At 46.7% G+C, this 23,247-nt stretch overlaps 1 protein-coding gene across 1 annotated transcript in view; it reads right to left on the bottom strand.

The window, feature by feature from the left end:
* Positions 1 to 23,247, bottom strand: part of LOC147113785 (matrix metalloproteinase-21-like) — a 42,532-nt gene that overhangs the window by 16,349 nt on the left and 2,936 nt on the right. Inside the window, exons 2-4 of the mRNA XM_085995112.1 lie at positions 21,686 to 22,376; positions 13,878 to 14,017; positions 9,666 to 9,807 (exon numbers count right to left, since the gene is read on the bottom strand). Coding sequence (XP_085851238.1) covers positions 9,666 to 9,807; positions 13,878 to 14,017; positions 21,686 to 22,376 — 973 coding nt within the window. The remainder of the gene's footprint in view (positions 1 to 9,665; positions 9,808 to 13,877; positions 14,018 to 21,685; positions 22,377 to 23,247) is intronic.

Genomic DNA, 23,247 nt, shown 5'->3' with positions numbered 1-23,247 from the left:
ACCCTAGTCTCTGAGTCAACGACTTCACTCTCCATTTTAATGAAGAATTCTATTATGTTATGATCGCTCCAACACAAGGGACCTCGCACAACAACATTGCTAAGTAATCCTTTCTTATTACATAATACCCAGTCTAAGATGGCCTGATCTCTAGTTGGTTCCTCGACATATTGGTCCAGGAAACCATCCCGTATACACTCTAGGAATTCCTCCTCCACAGTATTGTTACTAATTTGGTTAGCCCAATCTATATGTAGATTAAAGTCACCCATGATAACTGCTGTGCCCTTATTGCACGCATCTCTAATTTCCCATTTAATACCATCCCCAACCTCAGCATTACTGTTTGGGGGTCTGTATACAACTCTCACTAATGTTTTCTGCCCTTGGTATTTCTCAGCTCTACCCATACAGATTCCACATCATCAGCGCTAATATCCTTCCTTACTATTGTGTTAATCTCCTCTTTAACCAGCAATGCTACCCCACCTCCTTTTCCTTTTTGCCTGTCCTTCCTGAATATTGAATACCCCTGGATGTTGAATTCCCAGCCTTGGTCACCCTGGAGCCATGTCTCCGTAATCCCAATTATATCATACTGTTTACATCTATTTGCGCAGCTAATTCATCCACCTTATTATGAATGCTCCTTGCATTAAGACACAAAGCCTTCAGACTTGTTTTTTTAACACTCTTCGACCTTTTAGAATTATTGTTTTCTGTGGCCATGTTTGATTTACACACTTGATTTCTCTGCTTTCCACTTTTGCTTTTCTCCTTCCTGTCTTTTGTTTCTATCCTTGCTTTCTTTTCCTCTGTCTCCCTGCACAGGTTCCCAACCCCCTGCCATTTTAGTTTAAACTCTCCCCAACAGCACTAGCAAACATTCCCCCTAGGACATCGGCCCCGGTCCCGCCCAGGTGTAAACCGTCCAGTTTGTACTGGTCCCACCTCCCCCAGAACCGGTTCCAAAAGCTTTTGGCTCTATTCTGCTTTCTATAATCATCTGCACAATTTTCTCTTTCCTCCGTCTCCTTTAGCTTCAACAGATTTGATTGTCCCTCAAGCCCAATTCTGAACTGCGGCCTGATCAGCACCATTGTCCTCACCGTGCTGCTCTCTGGCCTGGTCATTTATTGTTCCTGCTGCCATATGTATCTTAAGATGGTGCCTTACTCCATCGACAGTCTTTCCCTCAGAGAATTATTGGGCTTTCCACAAATTATTTTGCCGCTTGTTAGTCATTCTGTCAGTTCACAAAATTCACAGGTCTTAATTTTAATTCAGTTACACACTGACCACTGGATTCTGTACACGTGAAAAGATTGTGCCTGTTAATGGCCCCATTATGTGTTATTTCTCAAACTGCTGCATTCAGTGCCAAATTCTCCCCTTCCTCAAAGTTGAAAGCACTATTGTAAATATCTACTACTGCTCCGATAAGATGCGGGCAAATCTTAATTTTTCCATTCTGTTTTTTGGAACTCCAGTTACTGCTTAAAATTTTGCAAAATTTCTGCAGAACTTCCAGTCACCAAAGGGCTAAGTGGAGAGTACAACTAATCTATAACTATTTTAATATCTTTTATTTTTAGCACATCTTTTCTTTCAGTTATTTACTTCCTTTTCACTTGTCCACTTTAGTCATTCAGCACTTCTGATATCACGTGCTCCTCTTATGTTATGCTGTTGTTAGGGCTCCCAACAATCTAGCATCCAATAATAACAGAAAAATAACTCGGTTTGCGGCATTGCAAAACAATTTTACATACAAGCGCATTCAACGTCTCCCTGCTATGTTACAAACCCCATCTTATAGAGTCAGAGTCATAACTGTAGTGTATGTGCCTTTAAGTCAGAACTACTTTTACAGCTTCTGTATACTGTAGTACCGGCAGTGACCACACCGGTATATAAGCTTTGCGCATGCCTCTGTACCCCCAGTCTAGAGACTACCCTCCTCCAGTAAAGACCTGTTATTTGTTAATGTACAGCATCCGTGTGGTTATTTAATAATAGCATGTCTGCTGAACCACGGATCCAACAGTGGCGACGAGTGTCGATTCGAATCTACCTGCAACATAAAAAAAAATAGTCGAGGCCAGGAACACGGGCGTCGACCAAGAACAACCGCCCAGCAGTCAGGCAGAGATCCAACTTCGCAGGGGAGGCTGTGGAGAGCCGGGCTTGGTTCCCCAGCCACAACGAGCAGTAAGAGACCGACGACAGGTCCAGCGCAGACCCTTCCCGAGCAGCGGCGGCTGGAGCCGACCGACGGCAGAGAGAAAGCCGAGCAGCGTCGACGGGGTAAGACAGAGGGTGAAGAGCGCAGGGCGCAGCCGGGGGTTGAACACCGAGCGGCGTCGAGAAAAAGAAAACAAACCGGAGAGAGGGTAAGAAACAGCCGGGTTCTAGACTGAGCGGCATCGAAAAATATAAAAAGAAGAACGCGCAGAGCACAGCCAGGGCTCACGGGCTGAACAGGGTCCGCGGGGCGAAGAAAGGGGAGACGCCATTGAGCCGTGGAGAAGGAAGAGCGCGGGAGGCGCCATTTTTAGAAGCCGCAGCGGAGAAGAAGGGCGAGCGCGGGAAGGAAGGAAAGCGCGGGAGACGCCATTTTGTGCCAGTGGAGAAGAAGGGGAAGCGCGGGAGGTGCCATTTGTGATAGTTAGCTCACACCCAAGGATGCCGAAGAGTGGCAGTATCTCTACGTTCGACAATGAAGTCGAAGATTGGGCGACATATGTGGAACGTATTGAGGTGTACTGCAGGGCGAATGAAGTGCCAGATGCTAATAAAGCACTGGTTCTGTTAAATTCCATGGGTGCAAAAACTTATGGGTTACTGCGAAATCTAATAACCCCAGAGACGCCGGTAAACAAGAATTTTGAAAGCATAGTAGAAATCCTACAGGACCACTTAAACCCCACACCGCTGCTGATAGCATAACGATTTAAGTTCCATAAAAGGAACCAACACAAAGACGAAAGCAATGCTGAGTACCTAACGGAACTGCGCAAGCTATCGAAACACTGCCAGTTTGGAGCGGGACTAGCAGATACGTTAAGGGACAAGTTTGTGTGTGGGCTACAAAGTGAAGGAACCCAGAAACGGCTTCTATCAGAAAAGGATCTTACGCTGGACAAAGCTTTCAGTATGGCAGTATCACACGAAGCAGCCGCAAGGGGCGCTGCAGAGATACAACGGAGACCGCAAGAATATGGCACCAATGAAATGTCCTATGGAACAGGGAAGTGCTATCGCTGCGGCAGAACAACACATGACCAGAAAGACTGTTGGTTCAAGGACCAAATGTGCAGACAGTGTGGGAAAGCAGGACACATAGCAAGAGTCTGCAGGTCTGGGAAGAAAACCAACAGTAAGAAATCTCCACAGGAGAAGTACAAAAAGGTACACCAGGTGATGGACAGTGGTTCAGACGAACAGAAAAGTGACACAGACTCCGGAAGCAAGGAGCTGGGTTGTCTGAAACTACATAAGGTAACCGAAATGGAGGATCACCAGACTATCTGGGTTACACTCAAGATAGACGGAGTCCAAGTGGAAATGGAATTGGACACAGGGTCAGCTCTAACAGTCATAAATCAAAGAGACTACAAGCGGCTATTTTGACACATACCCTTGAAAGCTACAGAGATTGTCTTGAAGACGTATACGGGGCAAAAAGTCTACCCCAAAGGAAAAATAAGGGTGAAAGTGACATATAAAGGCCAGGAAATACCTAAAATGGATATATATGTATTGCCAAATGGAGGACCACCACTGCTAGGACGTGAATGGATCCGGAAGATACAATTAGATTGGCATTCCATACAGGCACTGAAGGTTGAGGCCAAAAAGGATGACGACGTCACACCTGGACGACTGTCAAAAATGCTAACTGACGCAAAAGAAGTGTTCCAGGAGGGACTAGGAACACTAAAAGGAATAACAGCAACGATTAAAATAGAGGAAAATGCAAGCCCAAAGTTTCTGAAGGCCAGACCAGTGCCTTATGCGATCAGACCAGCTGTTGAAGCAGAGCTGGAAGGGTTGGAACGTTCAGGAGTACTGTCCAAAGTGGACTGGAGCGAGTGGGCTACACCCATCGTTCCTGTAATGAAAAGGTCATTGAGTAATACGCCTGGGGAACCAAAGAAGGTCCGCATCTGTGGGGATTTTAAGGTGACAGTGAACCCAGTCCTTCACACGGTGCAATGTCCGCTTCCATGAATTGAGGATATTTTCGCCTCGCTATCTGGAGGTAAACGCTTCACCAAAATTGATCTAGCCCAGACGTACTTGCAAATGGAGGTAGAAGAAGCTTCGAAACATTACCTTACGATCAACACTCATAGGTCTCTATCAATACAACTGGCTGGTGTTTGGAGTAGCCTCAGCTCCGGCTATCTGGCAAAGGGCGATGGATCAGGTCCTGCAAGGGATTCCAGGGACCCAGTGTTATTTGGACGACATCTTGGTCACGGGCGAAAATGACGGTGATCACCTCGCCAACTTGGAGAAGGTGCTCACCAGATTAAAGGAGTATGGGCTATGAGCTAATCGCCACAAGTGCGAGTTTTTCCAGAAACAGATCTCGTATTGTGGCCACGTCATCGATGAAGAGGGGTTACATAAGTCCCCTGACAAGATTGAGGCAGTAGTCAAGGCTCCAGCACCGGAAAATGTTTCACAACTGAGGTCGTTCCTCGGGCTGGTAAACTACTACCACAAGTTCTTACCAAATTTGTCTACGGTATTACACCCGCTGAACACCCTACTGCAAACAGGGGTACCATGGAAGTGGGATGACGAACGTAGACGAGCTTTCCAGAAGTGTAAAGAATTGATCACATCAAAAGAGGTGTTGGCCCATTTCAACCCAGCACTACCAATTCGTTTGGCATGTGATACATCACCCTACGGTATTGGAGCGGTGCTGTCGCACAAATTCCCAGACGGGTTGGAGAGGCCAGTAGCCTTTGCGTCTCGGTCACTAACCTCAGCCGAGCGCAACTACGCCCAGATTGACAGGGACGCCCTCAGCCTAGTATGGGGAGTAAAAAAATTCAACTACTATCTGCATGGGCAGAAGTTCACCTTGCTGACTGACCACCAACCACTTGTCTCCATCTTTAATCGTAAGAAGGGCGTTCCAGTGATGACTGCTCAGCGGTTACAAAGATGGTCCCTGTTTCTAGGGGCGAATCAATATGAAATAGAATATAAAGGCACGAAACAGCATGGGAATGCTGATGGGCTATCCCGCCTGCCACGGCCTACTGTGGAGGAAGCACCAGCAATGGACCCTATCGAGATATTTTATTCGTCAATAATTGAACGATTGCCAGTAACAAACGCGGATATAGAGAAGGAGACCCGCAATGATCCGACGCTGTCACGGGTATATGAATTGACAGTGAGGGGATGGCCAACACATGGCGACTCACTGTTGCCAGCATTCTCATCCAGAAGAGAACAGCTGTCAGTATGCCAGGGGACAGTGATGTGTGGATCCAGAGTGGTGATTCCACCCAAGTTAAGGGAGAGAGTGCTAAATGAGCTACATGAAGGTCATCTGGGGGGAGTGAAAATGAAAAGCCTTGCTAGGGCTTATGTGTGGTGGCCGGGAATCGATCAACAAATCGAAGACCTAACTAAGAGCTGCTTAGGATGCCAGAAGGTCCAAAATGCACCACCACATGCCCCTCTACACCCATGGGAGTGGCCCTCCTCTCCATGGCAACAGGTGCATATTGATTTCGCTGGTCCATTCATGGACTCAGTGTTCTTAATAGCAGTGGATGCTCATTCAAAGTGGCCTGAGGTGATAAAAATGTCTTCAACCACTACAGAGAAAACGATTGCAGTCCTACGGACCATATTTGCCAGAAACGGTTTGCCAGAGCAGATTTGCTCTGATAATGGACCACAGTTTGTGTCCGACGAGTTCCAAAAATTCATGAAAAGGAATGGGGTAAGGCAGTACACATCCGCCCCGTATCATCCAGCCACAAATGGATTGGCTGAGAGGTTCGTACAAACCTTTAAGAAGGCGATAAAGGCCATGTGCGACGATGAAATTCCACTACAGCATAAGATGGACAATTTCTTATTAGCCTACCGAAACGCGACACATGCAGTTACCAACCAGACCCCGGCCATGATGTTCTTTAACCAAAGGTTGAGATCTCGTCTGGACTTGCTCAGACCAAATGTGCGAAGAAATGTTGAGGACAAACAATTCCAGCACATCAATGAGAAACTGACAAGGAGCTTCAATGTAGGGCAGCCAGTCTTGGCCCGTGACTATCGAACAGAGAAATGGCAACACGGAACGATATGTACAAGGCAGGGGCCATTAATGTACACAGTGGATGTCGGGGAGAACATTGTGAGACGCCACGTCGATCAGATCTTAGTGTCACAGGAACGCGTCAACCCCATGTCTCGAGTACCTGGGGATGAACCCGACATACCAGTAGCATCTACTTCAGACCCAGTAGCAGTGGAACCCGATGAACTACCTGATGAAAAGGGGTCAGAATCGCCTCTGCACCAAGAACAAGAACCTCCGGAAAGGCGCTATCCCGAAAGGGTCAGGAAGCCGCTCCAAAGACTGAATCTATAAATGGACTTTTGTTGTTTAATGTACATGTTGAAATGTTAATTGTTATTTGAATATTAGGGGTATTACTAATCTAAAAGGGGAGGAATTGTAGTGTATGTGCCTTTAAGTCAGAACTACTTTTATAGCTCCTGTATACTGTAGTACCGGCAGTGACCACACCGGTATATAAGCTTTGCGCATGCCTCTGTACCCCCAGTCTAGAGACTACCCTCCTCCAGTAAAGACCTGTTATTTGTTAATGTACAGCATCCGTGTGATTATTTAATAATAGCATATCCGCTGAACCACGGATCCAACAATAACGGCACAGAATGAGGCCATTCGGCCCATCGAGTCCGCGCCGGCTCTCTGTAGAGCAATCCAGTCAGTCCCACACCTCTGCTCTATCCCTTTAGCCCAGCAAGTTTATTTCCCTCAAGTGCCTATCCAGTCTCCCCTTGAAAACATTGATTGTCTCCACTTTCACCACTTCTTGCAGACTGACTCACTTTCCAGCCTGGATCTAACTCGTTGCTTAATTGCTAAGTACCTAAATCGTATAAGTAATGCACAGTGGGCCAATCTAGTGGTAGTGTGTGCAATTTTTTGCCAAAATGGAGGATTACCTCCTACTCTTACCTATTCAGTTGTCGCCAGTGAATCTCCTGCAGCGATTACTCTTTCTGCTCCCGCACCATTACCTCTGGAGTCCCCCAAGGATCTATCCTTGGCCCCCTCCTATTGCTCATCTACACGTTGCCCCTCGTTGACATCATTCAAAAACACAACATCAGGTTCCACATGTACACTGACGACACCCAGCTCTACCTCACCACCACCAACTCGACCCCTCTACTGCCTGTGTTATCAGACTACTTGTCTGACATCCAGTCCTGGATGAGCCGCAATTTCCTCTACTTAATTATTGGGAAGACCAAAACCATTGTAAAAACATAAGAAGTAGGAGCAAGAGTAGGCCATACGGCCCCTTGAGCCTGCTCCGCCATTCAATTAGATCATAGCTGATCATCGACCTCAACTCCACTTTCCCACCCGATCCCCATATCCCTTGATTCCCCTAGAGTCCAAAAATCTATCTATCTCAGCCTTGAATATGCTCAAAGACTCAGCATCCACAGCCCTTTGGAGCAGAGAATTCCAAAGATTCACAACCCTCTGAGTGAAGAAATTCCTCATTGTGTGTCAGCCATAGCTCAGTTGGTAGCACTCTCTCCTCTGAGTCAGATAGTTGTGGGTGCCCCACTCCAGAGACTTGAGCACAAAAATCTAGGCTAACACTCCAGTGCTCCACTGAGGGAGCACTGTACTGTCGGAGGTGCCATCTTTCGGATGAGACGTTAAACCGAGGCACCATCTGCTCTCTCAGGTGGACGTAAAAGATCCCATGGCACTATTTCGAAGAAGAGCAGGGGGAGTTATCCCCGGTGTCCTGACCAATATTTATCCCTCAATCAACATCCCAAAAAAAGACTATCTGGTCATTATCACATTGCTGTTTGTGGGAGCTTGCTGTGTGCAAAATTGGCTGCCAGGTTTCCTACATTACAATAGTGACAACACTTCAAAACAACCTCAATAGCTGTAAAGCAGTTTGGGACATCCTAAGGTCACGAAAATTGCTGTATAAATGTACGTCTTTTAAAAAAATTATCTTCAGCCCTGCCACAAACTCCGTTCCATCCCCTTCCCTGGCCACTGTCTGAGACTGAACCAGACTGTTCACAACCGCATCCTATGTGATCCTGAGATGAGCTTCTGATTCCATATCCTCTCCATCACCAAGACCGCTTACTTCCACCTCTATAACATTGCATGCCTCCGCCCCGGCCTCAGCCCATCTGCTAACCCTCATCCATACCTTTGTTACCTCTAGGCTCGACTATTCCAAAGTTCTTCTGGCCAGTCTCCTATCTTTCACCCTCCATAAGCTTCAGTTCATTCAAGACTCTGCTATCCGTATCCTAATGCGCACCGAGTCCTGCTCACCCTTCACCCCTGTGCTTGCTGGCCTACATTGACTCCCGGTCCACCTTGAATTTAAATTGCTCATCCTTGTGTTCAAATGCTTCCATGGTCTCGTCCCTCCCTATCTCTGTAATCTCCTCCAATCCTCCGCCAACTCTGACCTCTTATGCATCCTGCACTCCCTTCACCCCACCATTGGCGACCTTCAGCTGTCTAGGCCCTAACCTCTGGAATTCCCTCCCTAAACATCTCTGCCTCTCTCTCCTCCCTTAAGCCCTCCTTAAAACCTACCTCTGACCAAGATTTTAGTCACATCCCCTAACAGTTCCTTCTTTGGCTTGGTGTCAATGATCGTCTATTACGCTCCTGCGAAGCACCATGGGATGCTTCCTACATTAAAGGCGCTATATAAATGCAAGTTGATGTTCTTCTTATTGAAAGTGGAAAAGGCACTAACTCAGATTTTCAGATGCTGACTGAATATTAGACTGGGTAAGGGCACGGTGAAATGCCCTCTCCAAAGTGGAAGGGCATCTCACCAGCATAGAGTGCCGCAGCCATAACTAGGCTGTGAGTGTGGGGACAACCATGCTGAAGAACCTGGAGCAAAAAGCTATCACTACCTTAAAGACCCTCTTTTCTAGGCTGCTCCAGAGTTGTCGATTACAGGGTGGGGGAGGGGGGCCCATTTTAAATTGCGTGGGCAGGGTGGGCATGACTTCAGAATGGCTTGGGGCTGCAGATTTCCCAGAGGCCGGCTAGATCTGGCTCTCCCAAAGCTGCAGGCTCCCATTGCTTGTGATGGAGCTGCTCTGAGAGGTATGGGGCGTTCCCTGTACGTGATATCACTGGAGCGGCCTAGGACTGAGGAAGATCCCATTCCAAAGTCTTCCGGAGACAAAAAAAATGTAAATAAACCTGGGAAGAGATTTTTTTTTTCTATTTAAATGAAAAGGAAGGATGTAGGCAACTTCAGTAAGAAGTGCAACCCTTCCATTTTTCCTCTTTGTTAAATGGAATAGTCCCCTTACATCTCAACAGGACCCATGCTTCCAGTGCCTGTACTTACCATATAAGCCCTGTATAGCCTTTCTGTCCAACCAGTTCAGTTCCAAGTTTTCACCTTGTGTGTTGTAATTTGGGTGCATGACAGAGCCTGTTCGGTAGAGATGGGACAAACCAAGGGCATGGCCAATTTCATGGACAGCAACCTGAAAGAGAAGAATGCAAGGAAGTAGTCTGTAAACCCAAGGCACAGCAAGGAGATCATTTTCTTGGGTTAGGTTACTTAAAAGGAGTAAGGTAGCACAATGAGGTTTACTTAAAGGTGCAGTATCCCTTTTCCTCCAGCTTTTGTGGAGGTTCATTGAGATGTTTAACAAAGTGAAGGCACATTATCCCTTTCATGAACTGCTGCATTTATCTAATCCTGGCTGTTTGATTGTAACTTTTTTATTAAACTAATCTGTTCTTAATTCGTACCAAAGAAATTTCCTAGAACATCAGGATTTCTCTTTGCTGATTTTGAGCAAACAGAGATTACTGCATTCATGTGAACAATTACAGATGATCAAGGGGTCCAGGGGATACCATGAGAGCGAAGCTCAAGCATTTTTGAGCTGTCACCTGACTCCAAATATTACATTACAGCTTCAAAGACTGTTTTGTCTCTGTTGTACCGCTTTATTTTAATGGTTTGGCAATTTTCTCCCTCTTCCCCTAAACTGAAGGTGCTGAGTCTAATCAGTAGGCTATTCAACCATAGAGGGCAGTGGGGCCGAGTCAAATCCTCCTCTCGCCTGATATCTACACATGCACATTCCAGCGGGGGCTTAGTGGACAGCGATCAGGAGCGCTGGCTGATACTCTTTATCTCTCTCTCTCTCTCTCTCTCCCTAACCCAGAGAGATAACTTCACCTCATCTGGAGTCATCTTTTGTTTCTTAACTTGTCCCATTACCATCTCCTTTTGCCTCGCACCATCATCCCTTTTGTCTTTTAATCTCTCCTGCCTTCCAGCCTATCACAGACCTTCCCTTTTGTTCTTTCCTCCCCTCCCCCCTTTCCCTGCCCCTACACTTGCTTAAAAATCTGTCACTTCTCCAACTTTTTCCAGTTCTGACGAAGGGTCATCGATCTGAAACGTTGACTTTGTTTCCCTCTCCACAGATGCTGCCTGACCTGCTGTGTGTTTCCAGCCTTTTCTGTTGTTGTTCCAGAGAGATAACTGTCGGCTGCCGACCCACTGTCCTGCCTGGGATGGGTTCGTGCTGTACAAAGTGAGAAATAAATGAACGTGGCGCCTGTAATCTCCGTAAGAAATTCCTCCGGCAGGAGATTGACAGAACCTAACAACTGCTCCTCCCCCGCGAATTGGCATAAATGGCTGAAAAGGGGGCCACAGCTCCGTGTGTTCCGCCAAGGGTTGCCAACCCTCCAGGATTGCCCTGGAGTCTCCAGGAATGGAAGATTAATCTCCAGGGCACCGCTGCGAGCAACACCCGGGGAGAAAAACCGTCGGGACATGAATGAAAATTGTAATTTCATTAATTAATTTTGGTTATTAGTTGTAGCAGTATTGCAGGTGGGGAATAGCCAGTTTGACTGACAGTCAAGAATCATCCTGTCGTGTCTGTTTACTTTCTAATTGACATGGGAAGGGGGCGGGGCAGTTGGAGGCAGGCAGTCATGTGATAAAATCTCCAGGAATATGCCCAGCCAGAGATGGCAACTCCAGTTTCGCTGATCTCCAACCAAAGTTAACAGCAGGAGATTGGGAAAACCCTGTGGAAATTCGGGGTCAGGACATTGGTGCTTCTACCCACCACAAGGTAATCGATGGGTGCACATTAATTTCTTTGCAGTGTTAGGGGCGTTTGGATTATTCGTGACAGAGAGTTCATTGCACCTGTCACCTGCAGGTCTTCTTAAGAGAGTCAGAAAGCGGGACACCCTCGGCATGTCTGTACTGAGCATGGAGGCCACTGTATGTTAATTCCAATACGTAGTTTTAGATATGGGAAGCTATATTGAAACCCTTCTCTCCCGACGGCTCAAATGATAACTTTGTTCACCAATACAGAACAATGCCATATAAACCAGGAAGGTCCCACATTCAGTTCCTTGCTTGTGCCAACTGAACGTCTCTCAGCTGGGGAGACAATGGGGGCGGAGGGGAGAATTGGTGAGGGACTATAAATATCCTTGGTATGCTTTAACTAGGAAGGGGGGGGGGGAAGTTAGCAAGGGTTCCCATACCCGATTGCTTATCAGGGAATTCCTTCATGGTGAGCGTCTGTGGGTGTGAGACGAGGCCACATTTAGCAGTAAAGATGCTATAACTGCCACTAACAGCCCTGGGATAGAGAGGGATGAAAGTAATTCATCCAAGGATTCAACTCCTGGCTGCTTTGCAATGACTTCTTATGGAAAGTTTACGGTTGGCAATCTCCTCATTGCTGCTCCCACTGTGCCGCTATAACTTAGCCAGAGGTGCCATGGAGTTAGCTGGAGGTGCGGCGGAGTTGGCCGGAGGTGCGGCGGAGTTGGCCGGAGGTGCGGCGGAGTTGGCCGGAGGTGCGGCGGAATTAGTCGGAGGTGCGGCGGAGTTAGCCGGAGGTGCGGTGGAATTAGCTGGAGGTGAGGCGAAGTTAGCCGGAGGTGAGGCGAAGTTAGCCGGAGGTGCGGCGGAGTTAGCCGGAGGTGAGGCGAAGTTAGCCGGAGGTGCGGCGGAGTTAGCCGGATGTGCGGCGGACTTAGCCAGAGGTGTGGAATAATTACCCGGAGGTGCGGTGGAGTTAGCCGGAGGTGCGGTGGAGTTAGCTGGAACATCCACCGAAGTTACGGCAGCAGTGCGGGAGCAGCTCCAAGGAAATTCCCGGCGTATAATGGATGTCGTGTGAGGGCTGTAAGCCCCACCCACCATGATCAAAAATAGAATTTGCAATTGATGACTCCATCACCAATTTTGTATTAAGGCAACAATACCCCACCACAATAGTAACTTTCAAAGGGGAATTGGATATATAATTGAAAAGGAAAGATTTTGATGCCTATGGGGAAAGAGCAGGGGAGTGGGACTAATTGGATAACTCTTTTAAAGAGCCAGCACAGGCACGATGAGCTGAGTGGCCTCCTTCTGTGCTGTAAGATTCTAGAGGGGCGATTTTCGGCCGTGCGTTCAGGCGCCAAAGAGCCTCCGATGTGGCCAAGCTGGGGACTGTAGCTGAAATGCCAGTTTAACGCTCAAGGCTCAAGACCCCTGAGCAGGCCAAGGAGTGAAAGCCTGCGCTAGGAACAGCCACCTGGAGGCTCGTAAAGGGGCAGATTGCCACTTAAAATGCCTGCTAGCATTCATTAAGGAGGCTGCATGGAATTTTGGTGGCTAGTGTTTGTCCTAATGACCTCTCCTAACAGACCAGCTGTTTGGGAGTAAACAAGGCGTTGATGTGCATTTCACGCGCTACTTAAAGGGATACTCACCATATCATGTTCACTTGCTGCCAGAGCTGTGAAAAGGATCTCTGAAACACATCGGGAGACTTTCTGGGACACTTTGTCAAGACTTCACCAACACTCGAACATTTATTCCACAAATTCTCTGAGGACTTCGCCTAAAAAGAGTAAGTGCTGTGCTACTTTACCTTATTGGACACCTTATAGGAATCACCAGGAGAACGGGTGTGCTTGGCCAAGGGCATCTTGCTAGGGGTCCCCCTTGGTCTGGATGTGGAATGGGAGGAGGACTTGAGGCCAGGCAGAGCAGCACCAGCTGCTGCAGGAGAGAAGGACAGGAGGGCGAGGTGGACTCCTTCCCCCACCCCCTTGCATGTACAGGACATCCCTCCTCCTCTGGACCTCCTCCACCAGGACCTCCAGTGCCTTGTCCGAGATTCTGTGCGCCCTCTCCCTCGGTCCCTGAGCTATCCAGCAACTTGCAGCAGTGTGCCAGCCAGCACACTCCAAACCTTCAGTGGGAGTGGATGTGAGGAGCCCACGTATACTGTTCCACGAAAATTGCATCTAATCAGCACTTGACTGCTAAACCTGCAGGTGTCTGGTTTAGCTCCTTCAGGCAAGTTCAAATTATGGTAATCAACAACTAGGACTAAAATTGTGTGCTAAATCCAGACTTTCAAACAGGTGTGTCTTATTAGCACAGCAACTATTTGGTGCCTGTTTTCACCCTTTGGCCAAAATAACCCCCTATGATATTGCTGCTTTGATATGTAGAGAAAGAGAGAGAGACAGAATCGCAGTGTAAAAAAAAGACATGAAATACCGTAAGGAGACTAATGCCCTGACCGTTGTTGGCAACAACAAAATGTTCAGCATCGTCAAAATGGATATCGGCCAAGTACCAGGCATGGGCGAAGACCTGTCCCGTCCCATCAAAGTCCTGAGAACAGCCAAGGTGTTGTCCTAGAACACAAGCACAAACCTATCTGATTAGAACATGGTTTCCAAACTTTTCCATGTACGGAACTCCTACTGCTCCTGAAAAATATTCATATACTCCAGTTCTAAGTTCTGAAAGTCAAAGGAAAACAGTAAGAACATTGCAGAATTTTGTTTTCTTTAATTAGTGCACAGCAACAGAAATGGGGCTTGCCACATTAACAGCCCAGGACAGGAAACCCCAGTGCAATGCCAAGTGGGGCAGAAAGATCTATCCAACATTGTCCAACTCATTTGTATTTTCTGAGCTGCCTCAACAGAATCAGCTACCCCCTCCTGGTTTTGTATCATCTGCGAATGTAACCAAACTGCATAGAGCTTCTGAATCTAAGTTATTGAGATCAATTAAGAAAGAGTAATGGTCTCCACACTGTTCCCTGGGACACCCTGCTCACCACTCAGCATTAGTGCAAATGGGAAAGGATTACCAACTGAAGATGTTAATGTGATGGTCAGAAAGAAAAGAGATAATTGAAAATCTAGTTTGGAAAGTGACTGAGGATTGTAAGGTTAAGTACAGAGAGATTATTGGAGAGATTGTTGTCTGGAAGGTTTATGTATCCTGAACTGCAGGGTCCTTGGGAATCTCATACTGAGAATAAACAATATGGGATGTAGAGAAATTACCATCTAATTTGACCAAATGACCTTCTCTCATTCCCTGCTTTCTTCTTCTGAAAGACTTGCATTTATATAGCACCATTCAGGACCCTAGGACGTTCCAAAGCGTTTTACAGCCAATGAAGTACTTTTTAAAGTGTAGTCATTGTTGTAATGTAGGAAACGCGGCAGCCAATTTGCACACAGCAAGCTCCCACAAGGAGCAATGAGTTAAATGACCAGATAGTCTATCTGAGGTATTGGTTGAGGGATAAATGTTGGCCAGGCCACCAGGGGTATGGAGGGCTACAACTTTGTGGGACTTCACAGGGTTTGCCTGTGGAAATCATATCCCACTAATAATTTTGACAATTCAGCAACAGTGACTTTTGAAGAATAATTGTAATGTAGAAAATGTGCCAGCCAATTTGGCCAGAGCAAGATCCCAGAAACAGCAATGAGATAATGACCAAATAATCTGTTTTAGTGATATTGGTGGAGGGATAAATATTGGCCAGGACACTGGGGAGAACTCGCCTTCTCTTAAGAACATAAGACGTAGGAGCAGGAGTAGGTCATTTGGCCCCTCGAGCCTGGTCCGCCATTCGATAAGATCATGGCTGATCTGATCTTGGCCTCAACTCCACTTCCCTGCCAGCTCCCCATAACCCTTGACTCCCTTGTAGCTCAAATATCTGTCTATCTCCACCTTAAATATATTCAATGACCCAGCCTCCACAGCTCTCTGGGGAAGAGAATTCCAAATAGTGTCATGGGACCTTTTACGTCCAGCTGAGAGAGCAGAGGGAGCCTCATCTGAAAGACGGCACCTCCGACAGTGCAGTACTCTCATGCTCACTTGCATTGGGATGAAGGCTTCTTCCCCTTGAGCATACTAGCCCCCGATGTTGTGAGATATTCCCTGTAGGCCGAGGATGCAGAAACTTCTAGCATTGGGAGTATTCAGTCGGTCCCTGCCCCAATAGCGCGAGTGCCCAGTTAAGGGGCAGACGGAGGTTCTGTCTTTGCCAAGCTCCTTGGGAACTCCTGCCAAGACCAGACAAAGTTTAGGCTGGTCGCCAGCTGGAGCTACGGCAGAAGTCCACCGGAACCGCCTGGAAAGCCATTCTCATACGTACTATCTGTCACACTTCAGTTGTCCATCACACTTCAAGAAAAAAAAATATTGAAACCAAGGAATTCTCCGAGAATATAAAATAATTGAGACAGAATATCAGCAGCATCTTGATAATCGTTGTACAAACCTAGGCCCAGAAATCGGGCGTGTAGGGTCCGTTCTCTGCCTGAATGGTGAGGCCCGAGGTGTCCCAGATATTGAGCCTTGGGCCTCATTGTAATGGAACCCGTCGGCGAAGAGTTGTGTAATATCGGGCCACCCTCGGGTAATTAGGTCCGGGGGTCAGTTCTGGGATCAGGCGAGACCAGGATCGGGAGTCCGGGGATTGCGGAGGGCAGGTGATTGCGGAGGGCGGGTGAGGAGGCTGGGGGATGGGATCAGGGATCGACAGAGGAGGCCGTGGGGGAGAGTCAGTGGTCAGGAGCAGTGGAGATTGTGAGTCATGGGCCCGGACCATGAGCAGGGGCGATTGGGAGTGCAGTCAGGGTCGGGGTCGTGAGCGGTGGCGATCGGGTACTTGAAGGCGAGGTTGGGAGGAGCACTCCTGCTCTCCCGGCTCTAGAGTCCGGTAAGTTACTCACTTTCTTGGTTGTCAGGCGATCCCAAAGGCTGGTTTCCCCTGAGTGAAGCCTGCAATGGCGCTGGCTTCCTCAGGGCAAACCAATCGTGGAGAGAGGATCTCAAGCAGGTGTTAGGTCCCTTATTTGTATATGCAAAGAGCTTAATGGCAGTTTCATATATCTGTAAAGGACGCCTATTTTTTCTTTCACAATATGGTGGGTGTCGCACTTCTGGCCGCAAACGTGTGGGCGCTTCCTGCCTGCCATTTTGGGGGCTCAGTAGACCAGTTAGCGGCCGAATAACGGATGCATTGCGGACGAATTTAGAGTTTACTTAACAGCAATTTATCCTTAGAAGGCCACTCACATATACTTTAGCAAAAGAATAATATATCATGTTCCTGTCTTTATAAAACATCCCACTCTCTGACTTACTGTGAGCGGTGCTATTGTTACATAGAAGTTTTGACAGCATCTGTCACACTTTAAAATGTCCAAAGTTTAAAACAAGAGAAAGAATCTTCATACTAGTTTCTACAGTAAATATTTCAATATAAATATTGGCCAGGACACCAGGGAGAACTCCCCTGCAGTTCCTCAAAATAGTACCATGGGATCTTTTCCATCCACGAGGCCTTGGTTTAACGTCTCTTCTGAAAGACAGCACCTCCGACAGCACTGTACTGGACCATCAGCCTGGATTATCTGTTAAATCTCTGGAGTGGGATGTGAACCCAAAACCATTGTGAGCCAGAGGCGAGAGTGCTAGCAGTGAGCTATGACTGACACTTATTGGGTGGGTAAACTATAAGCCAGCCTTAAGAACTGGAGATTTAGCAAAATATTTTGGCCTAGAAATTCGTCTGGAGTGATGGTGAAAAACGGGCGATATCGGATCGGCTGCCCGTTATACGTAGCACCTAGTGTTCAGTTCCATCAATGGAACTGAATATCGGGCGTTGCGTATAACAGGCAGCCCTGTTATATGTTTACATTGAAGACTTAATATAAATGAAATTTGTTTTTGCTATTCAACACAGTAAGATTCCAATTCAGTCGTAAACTCTTGATTGTGATTTAAGAAGAAACTCAGTACATAATTCTAATCTCTTTGAGGTGCTAATGGAATTTTAGGGGTCGACACCTGTGCAGGGTAGATTGATTACCACACGCCTGTTCGCTGCAGGTGTGACAAACAAGCCTGTGTGCCTTGAATGTGCCCTTCTTTCTCTTTGAATGCCAACCTTTTTTGTTCTACGTCTCTCCATTGTACCTCATCAGTTATGCGATGTTGAAGTGAAAGAAACTCGGTTTTAGGATCATGAGCAGCGCATTACAGGTCAAATTTGGCTTGTGATAAAGGGGAGGTGTGGAGCAAGTTCAGTTCTAGAAAAAGCAAGCTTTGCCATAAAAGTCCTGCTCTTTTTTTTGATTGTTCACTCCACTGTTGCGCTCCCACATCAACTATTTAGCCTGAAACCATTTAGGGATCATTCGAGAGGGGTGTTAAATTGTGGAGAGAAGGTAAGTACCTTCACTGTGAAGAAAGACTTGGTAGGAAAACTAAATCATTTAAAAGCTTTTTTTACACTTTTTAAGTTCAGATTTCAGGATGCCTTGCATCAGTGGGCCAAGCTCCCAGAGTCTCTGCTCTCGGTTAGGGAACAGACTTTTAACAGCATAAACACCAGGAGCTGACTCACAGATGTGGGCCTGAACTGAAAGCCTACTGTAGATGCAGCTAACATATTTCTTATCTGGGCGGAGTATTCTCAGATCTGGCAGCCTCGTGGGGACCAATCGTGTCATCTCTTCCAGATGGATAAAACCTGCTCCGATGGCATGTTTGTCAGGTCCATCTCTGGCCAGCAGCCACCGGAGTTGACAGGGGGCTGGCATCCTTCCCAGTCTGGCTGGGATCCAGTACTGAACCATCTAATCCTCTTGTTGCGTCGGAGTCAGAGTGTACCTGGCAGAGGAGGATGCCTGTCCCATCTCAGCCCAAAGGAAGCCGGCCAGATTAACAGTCTCCTTTAAGAACAAGCCTTTCCTCCATGGCTGACATGGAAAACAGCGCATTCCCACAGTCTATTCATCGAACCCTTTGCCGATATGCAGCCTTTCAGGGAAGTTTACCTTTGACCACTTTAAATCTGGAGTGGATGCCAGTGCCCTTTTTAATTATGTTCAGAAGATATGCGGGTATTGGTAAAAAAGGTTAGCACCATACAGGAGGCAACCCGTATAAGGCTGTGGCAGTGAAGGAGTTAACCTGGCCTATATACTTCAATAATATAGGCTTACAAGAATTGTCAGGGACTATCAGTCATGTAATATAAAGTACTTTGAGAACTCTATGCCTCAAAAGGACAGCAAGGTGGAGTCAACACATTCTAAAAGTGGTGCTAGGTAATTATCTCTCATATTTCCTTCTTTCTTTCTTTGTTTTTCCCTTTTATCCTTTCACGTCACCTCCAGCCGTTCAAACTGTAAAACAAGCTTTTAATGAGGCTCACTGGCACAGATGAAAGGTGGCAGCTTGCATGCAGTGTCAGCAGTCTGTACACCTGCAGCCTGTGACTTTCCCTAAATCCAGGCCAACACTCCACTGCAGGACTGAGGGAGCCCTGCACTCTCGGAGGTGCCGTCTTTCGGATGAGACATTAAACCGAGGCCCCATCTGCTCTCAGGTGAATGTAAAAGATCCCATGGCACTATTCAAAGAAGAGCAGGGGAGTTTGCCAGGGTGTCCTGGCCAATATTTATCCCTCCATCAACAGCGTTAAAAACAGATTATCTTGTTATTTATCTTATTGCTGTTTGCGGGACCTTGCTGTGCGCAAATTGGCTGCTGCGCTTCCTACATTACAACAGTGACTACACTTCAAAAGCACGTCATTGGCTGTAAAACGCTTTGGTCCCAAGGTAGTGAAAGACCCGATATAAATACAAGTCCTTTCTTTCTTTTACGTGGTTCAGTATCACACCACTTATTGTGAACCATTTGGTGAGTATCAAGGCATGTTTGAGGGATAAATCTTGACCAGGACACTCAGACTCATGTGCAAGTTTCTTTATGACTTGGTGATCTATAAGATGATAAGATGATATTTTCCAATGGCTCCTTTTTAGAGAGGCACCCTTTAATGGGAGGTTATTCATGACATGCACTGAGGGACAATATATTGCTATTCCAGCTAATAATGTTCATTCTGGTATTAGAAATTCACCTTCACAACAGTAGTCAGGAGTAATTCATTGCTTGAGGCATCTTAAGCCTTTCCAACATAAAAGGCACAACTTAATGTGAAAGTTAATTACCTCTGATGTCGGACATGGGGCATGCTTGTAATGTTTAACTGTTAATCTAGGCTCTCCCTTTAAGAGCACTGTTCGAATGCTTCCTATGGGGATTCAACTAATTGTAGCTGGTTGTAAATCCCTGAGATCAATTACAGGTCAGTGATTTGCTTGTAAATTTCAGCTGCGGGTCCAAGATGAAATGCCCTGGTCTTTTTTATAACAATTGCAACAAAGTGTGATATCTGGTGTCTGATGGGCAAACGTTAGACGCAAGACCATTAACAAAGCACAATTATTATTATGCAGCATAGAAAGGTTGTTTCAATGGCTATTTATATCTTTATTTGACTAAAACCATTGCACTTTTACACCGCCATTATATTTTGGGAGCGTGCCAGGGAACAAGTACTCATCATGTGCCAAATTACAAGCACTGGGTGGGGCAATGGATTAGAGACCAGCTTTACACCTCTAGAACTTGAGTTGGAATCTAGCCCAAATTGATGGGATGACAGTCTCCTCTACCAGTAAGGGTCCTACGTCTAGTGAGTTAACGGCAGCTTCAAACAGTTCCTAGAGGGCATGAGCTGACAGCACAGAAAATGCCCCACATTTAGCACTAATTTGATGCTTCTCAGGGAGGCTACAGGATGGCTGATGCGGGAAATGTTGAAGCCCCAGTCGGTGGTAGTGCTCTTCTGTTGTTGCGGCAGATTAAATGGAGCTTTACCTTGCTTCTAACTCCATGCACGTTAATAGGAAATGTCCCATTCCCCACGACTGACATCCTCACCACTAACAAGTGCGAAAAACACAGCCCTGTTAGTACAGTAAAGTGGTGGCACCAGGGGCTCAATAGGAAACTCAAAGCTTATCATTTATTAATAATGTGCCTCTGTTTAATAGTGACTTTTCTATGCTGGGTCTTCACAGCCAAGGTCTTTAAGATTATGAAAGGGTTTGATAGGGTAAACGTAGAGAAGATGTTTCCACTTGTGGGGGAGACTAAAGCTAGGGGCCATAAATATAAGATAGCCACTAATAAATCCAATAGGGAATTCAGGGGAAACTTCTTCACCCAGAGAGTGGTGAGAATGTGGAACTTGCTACCACAAGGAGTAGTTGAGGTGAATAGCATAGAAGCATTTAAGGGGAAGCTAGATAAGCACATGAGGGAAAAAGTAATAGAAGGTTATGCTGATAGGGTTAGATGAAGAGGGTGGAGGCTCATGTGAAGCATAAACACTGGCATAGACCAGTTGGGCCGAATGGCCTGTTTCTGTGCTGTACATTCTATGTAATTGTCACTTACCTCCTTGAAGGAATACTTTTATGATAAGCTGGCAAGAGTTCCTGCAGGCAGGAGCCTTTAGCTCTCTTTGTTCTTCTTGCATATAAGACACGGGCACTATTTATGGGAAAATCCATTTGATTTCGGTTGCCATGGAAAAATGGACAGCATTGAAGAATGCAGTCCATAAAACACTGGAAAAAATCCTGGAATTCTGTCTAATGGAGACATAATAAATGTGACTTATTCAGTCACTGTAGATCAGTGGCTTCATTTATGGGACATTACGATTGGGTTAAGTTGTACAGTGAGGGGTATTCTCTTGTTCTTGCACCATCTCACTATCCTCTCCTGATAGTAATTCAGACTAGGATGCAAATACCATGAGTGCCCACGGCCCTCCAGTACCGTGCCCAAGTGGGCATTGCTCACACAGGAGCCCAGGCGGTGAGGGCCAGTGGGCAGGATGTACAATCCTCACGGCCCAACCCTTTCCTTTACACAATGAATGCCCGCACACACTCACTCTTCAGCAAGGGTTGAGGTGTAGTGTGGAGGAGGGAAGATCCTGGCTGATTTCACCCCCCTCTCTTGCAATAGCCCAAGGATGCTGACATCACTTGCAGCTCCAATGTAACTGCTCTGGCATCGAGCAGCGAACTCCGATGAGAGGTTCAATCCGGGACACACTTTATAATTTACAAGCGCATGCATGCCAGTGTGTGCACGTTTAGTTTTACCTGTTCCAAAGCCCAGCTTGATGTCAATGTCAGCAGGAAGAGAAACCAAGTCCTCCTCGAACTCCAGCGGGGTCACCTCACACCACATCCGGAAGGCCAGCCTCAGGATATTCTTCTGCTGCTCGACACTCATTTGGATGGTGAAGCCTTCATCCATCAGGCGCCACTTCAGCTTGCTCTTCGAGAAGCCCAGGCTGCTGACGGCTCCTCCTAGGGCATCCAAGCTGTTTCGCTTCTTTCTGGCGTGCTCCACCAGACTGGCAAGGAAGCGCTTCTTCCTGACGGATTTTGGCTCTGTGGTAGACTGGGTGGAGTTCAAGCCACCATCGGTGGCCGTGCTGTCTGACTCGTTGCGTGATGTCACGTTGGAGAGGGAGCCATTACCAAGCAGCGTCTTATCGGGCACGCCGCAACGAGGCCGGTTCATTATGCTGAGGGTGGCGTTGTCAAGGACTCCAGTGGGACTCAACCCGTTGGCTTTCTGGAACTCCTTGAGGTTCTGAAGATAAGAAGGGTTGTTCATGGGTTCCTTCGGATTATCCTTTGTGACTGAGTCTTCGGAAAGTTCTTCAGCCATGATCTGAGGCACCTCTCTCGGAGCTGGGTTTTCCTCTTGCGGAGCTGAGTCCTTCCCAGACACTTGATGTTCCCAATCGATGGGCTCGCCCCATCCAAATTTTTTCAAATATTCCTGTGGGGAATATTTTAACAATAAATGATCCTTGGCTCGCTTTAGATGGTAGTTTGCTATTTTAAAATAAATTTCCTTAAAGACTAATGGAAATGACGATGAACGCATTTCTAAAATAAACTCAACCAGAATTCTGCTGCCGGCATCCTATCCCGCGTTGCGTGGGCACGTTGACCTTCGCACTCGAATTCACGGCATGTGCTCCAGTCATGTGAAGCTCAGTGCCAGGGCGCTAAATCCCCATGAATCACTACTGGGACGTTTCTGAGATATGTGACAAGGCTCTATTTAATTGCAAGCTCTTTGCTTTCTTTTACTGTGGCAAATGGAAGAGGTTACATGTTGAGTACGTAAGAAAGGGCCAAGCTTCCTATCAATACAATACAATACAAATCGCTTTATTGGCATGATAAGGTACATCTTATGTTGCCAAAGCATCAAAATACATTTATGGTTGAACACATAAACGCGGTTCCATTCATACAGTGTATAAACAGGTATATCCCTGAGTTTATAAATATATTTTCGCCTTGTTTATATATACTCTTGTCTTAGTTTACTGGTTGTCCCTCTGTTCATGGCAAGCTGTAACATAGTGTGCCGCCAGTGCTACACAGCTTCTCTCCTCCCCCAGTAGGAATGGGAGTTTTTGGTTGTCAGTCAGATTTCTGAATTCAGGGCATATTTGTGAGAATTTTTGATAGAAATTCTCTCTGATGCCCTGATATTTTCCACAGGCTGTGAGGAAGTGCATCTCTGTCTCAACTACTCCCTGACTGCAGTGAGAGCATATCCTGTCTTCTCTTGGCAGCCTGGTCTGCCTGTGTCTGCCTTTTTCGATCGCTAGGCTATGTTCGCTAAGTCTGTACCT

This window comes from Somniosus microcephalus, chromosome 8 (genome assembly GCF_052327205.1).
Source record: "Somniosus microcephalus isolate GS21.2 chromosome 8, FLI_Smic_1.0, whole genome shotgun sequence".
NCBI classification, from domain to species: domain Eukaryota; kingdom Metazoa; phylum Chordata; class Chondrichthyes; order Squaliformes; family Somniosidae; genus Somniosus; species Somniosus microcephalus.
This window is presented reverse-complemented; position numbering and strand designations above follow the sequence as displayed.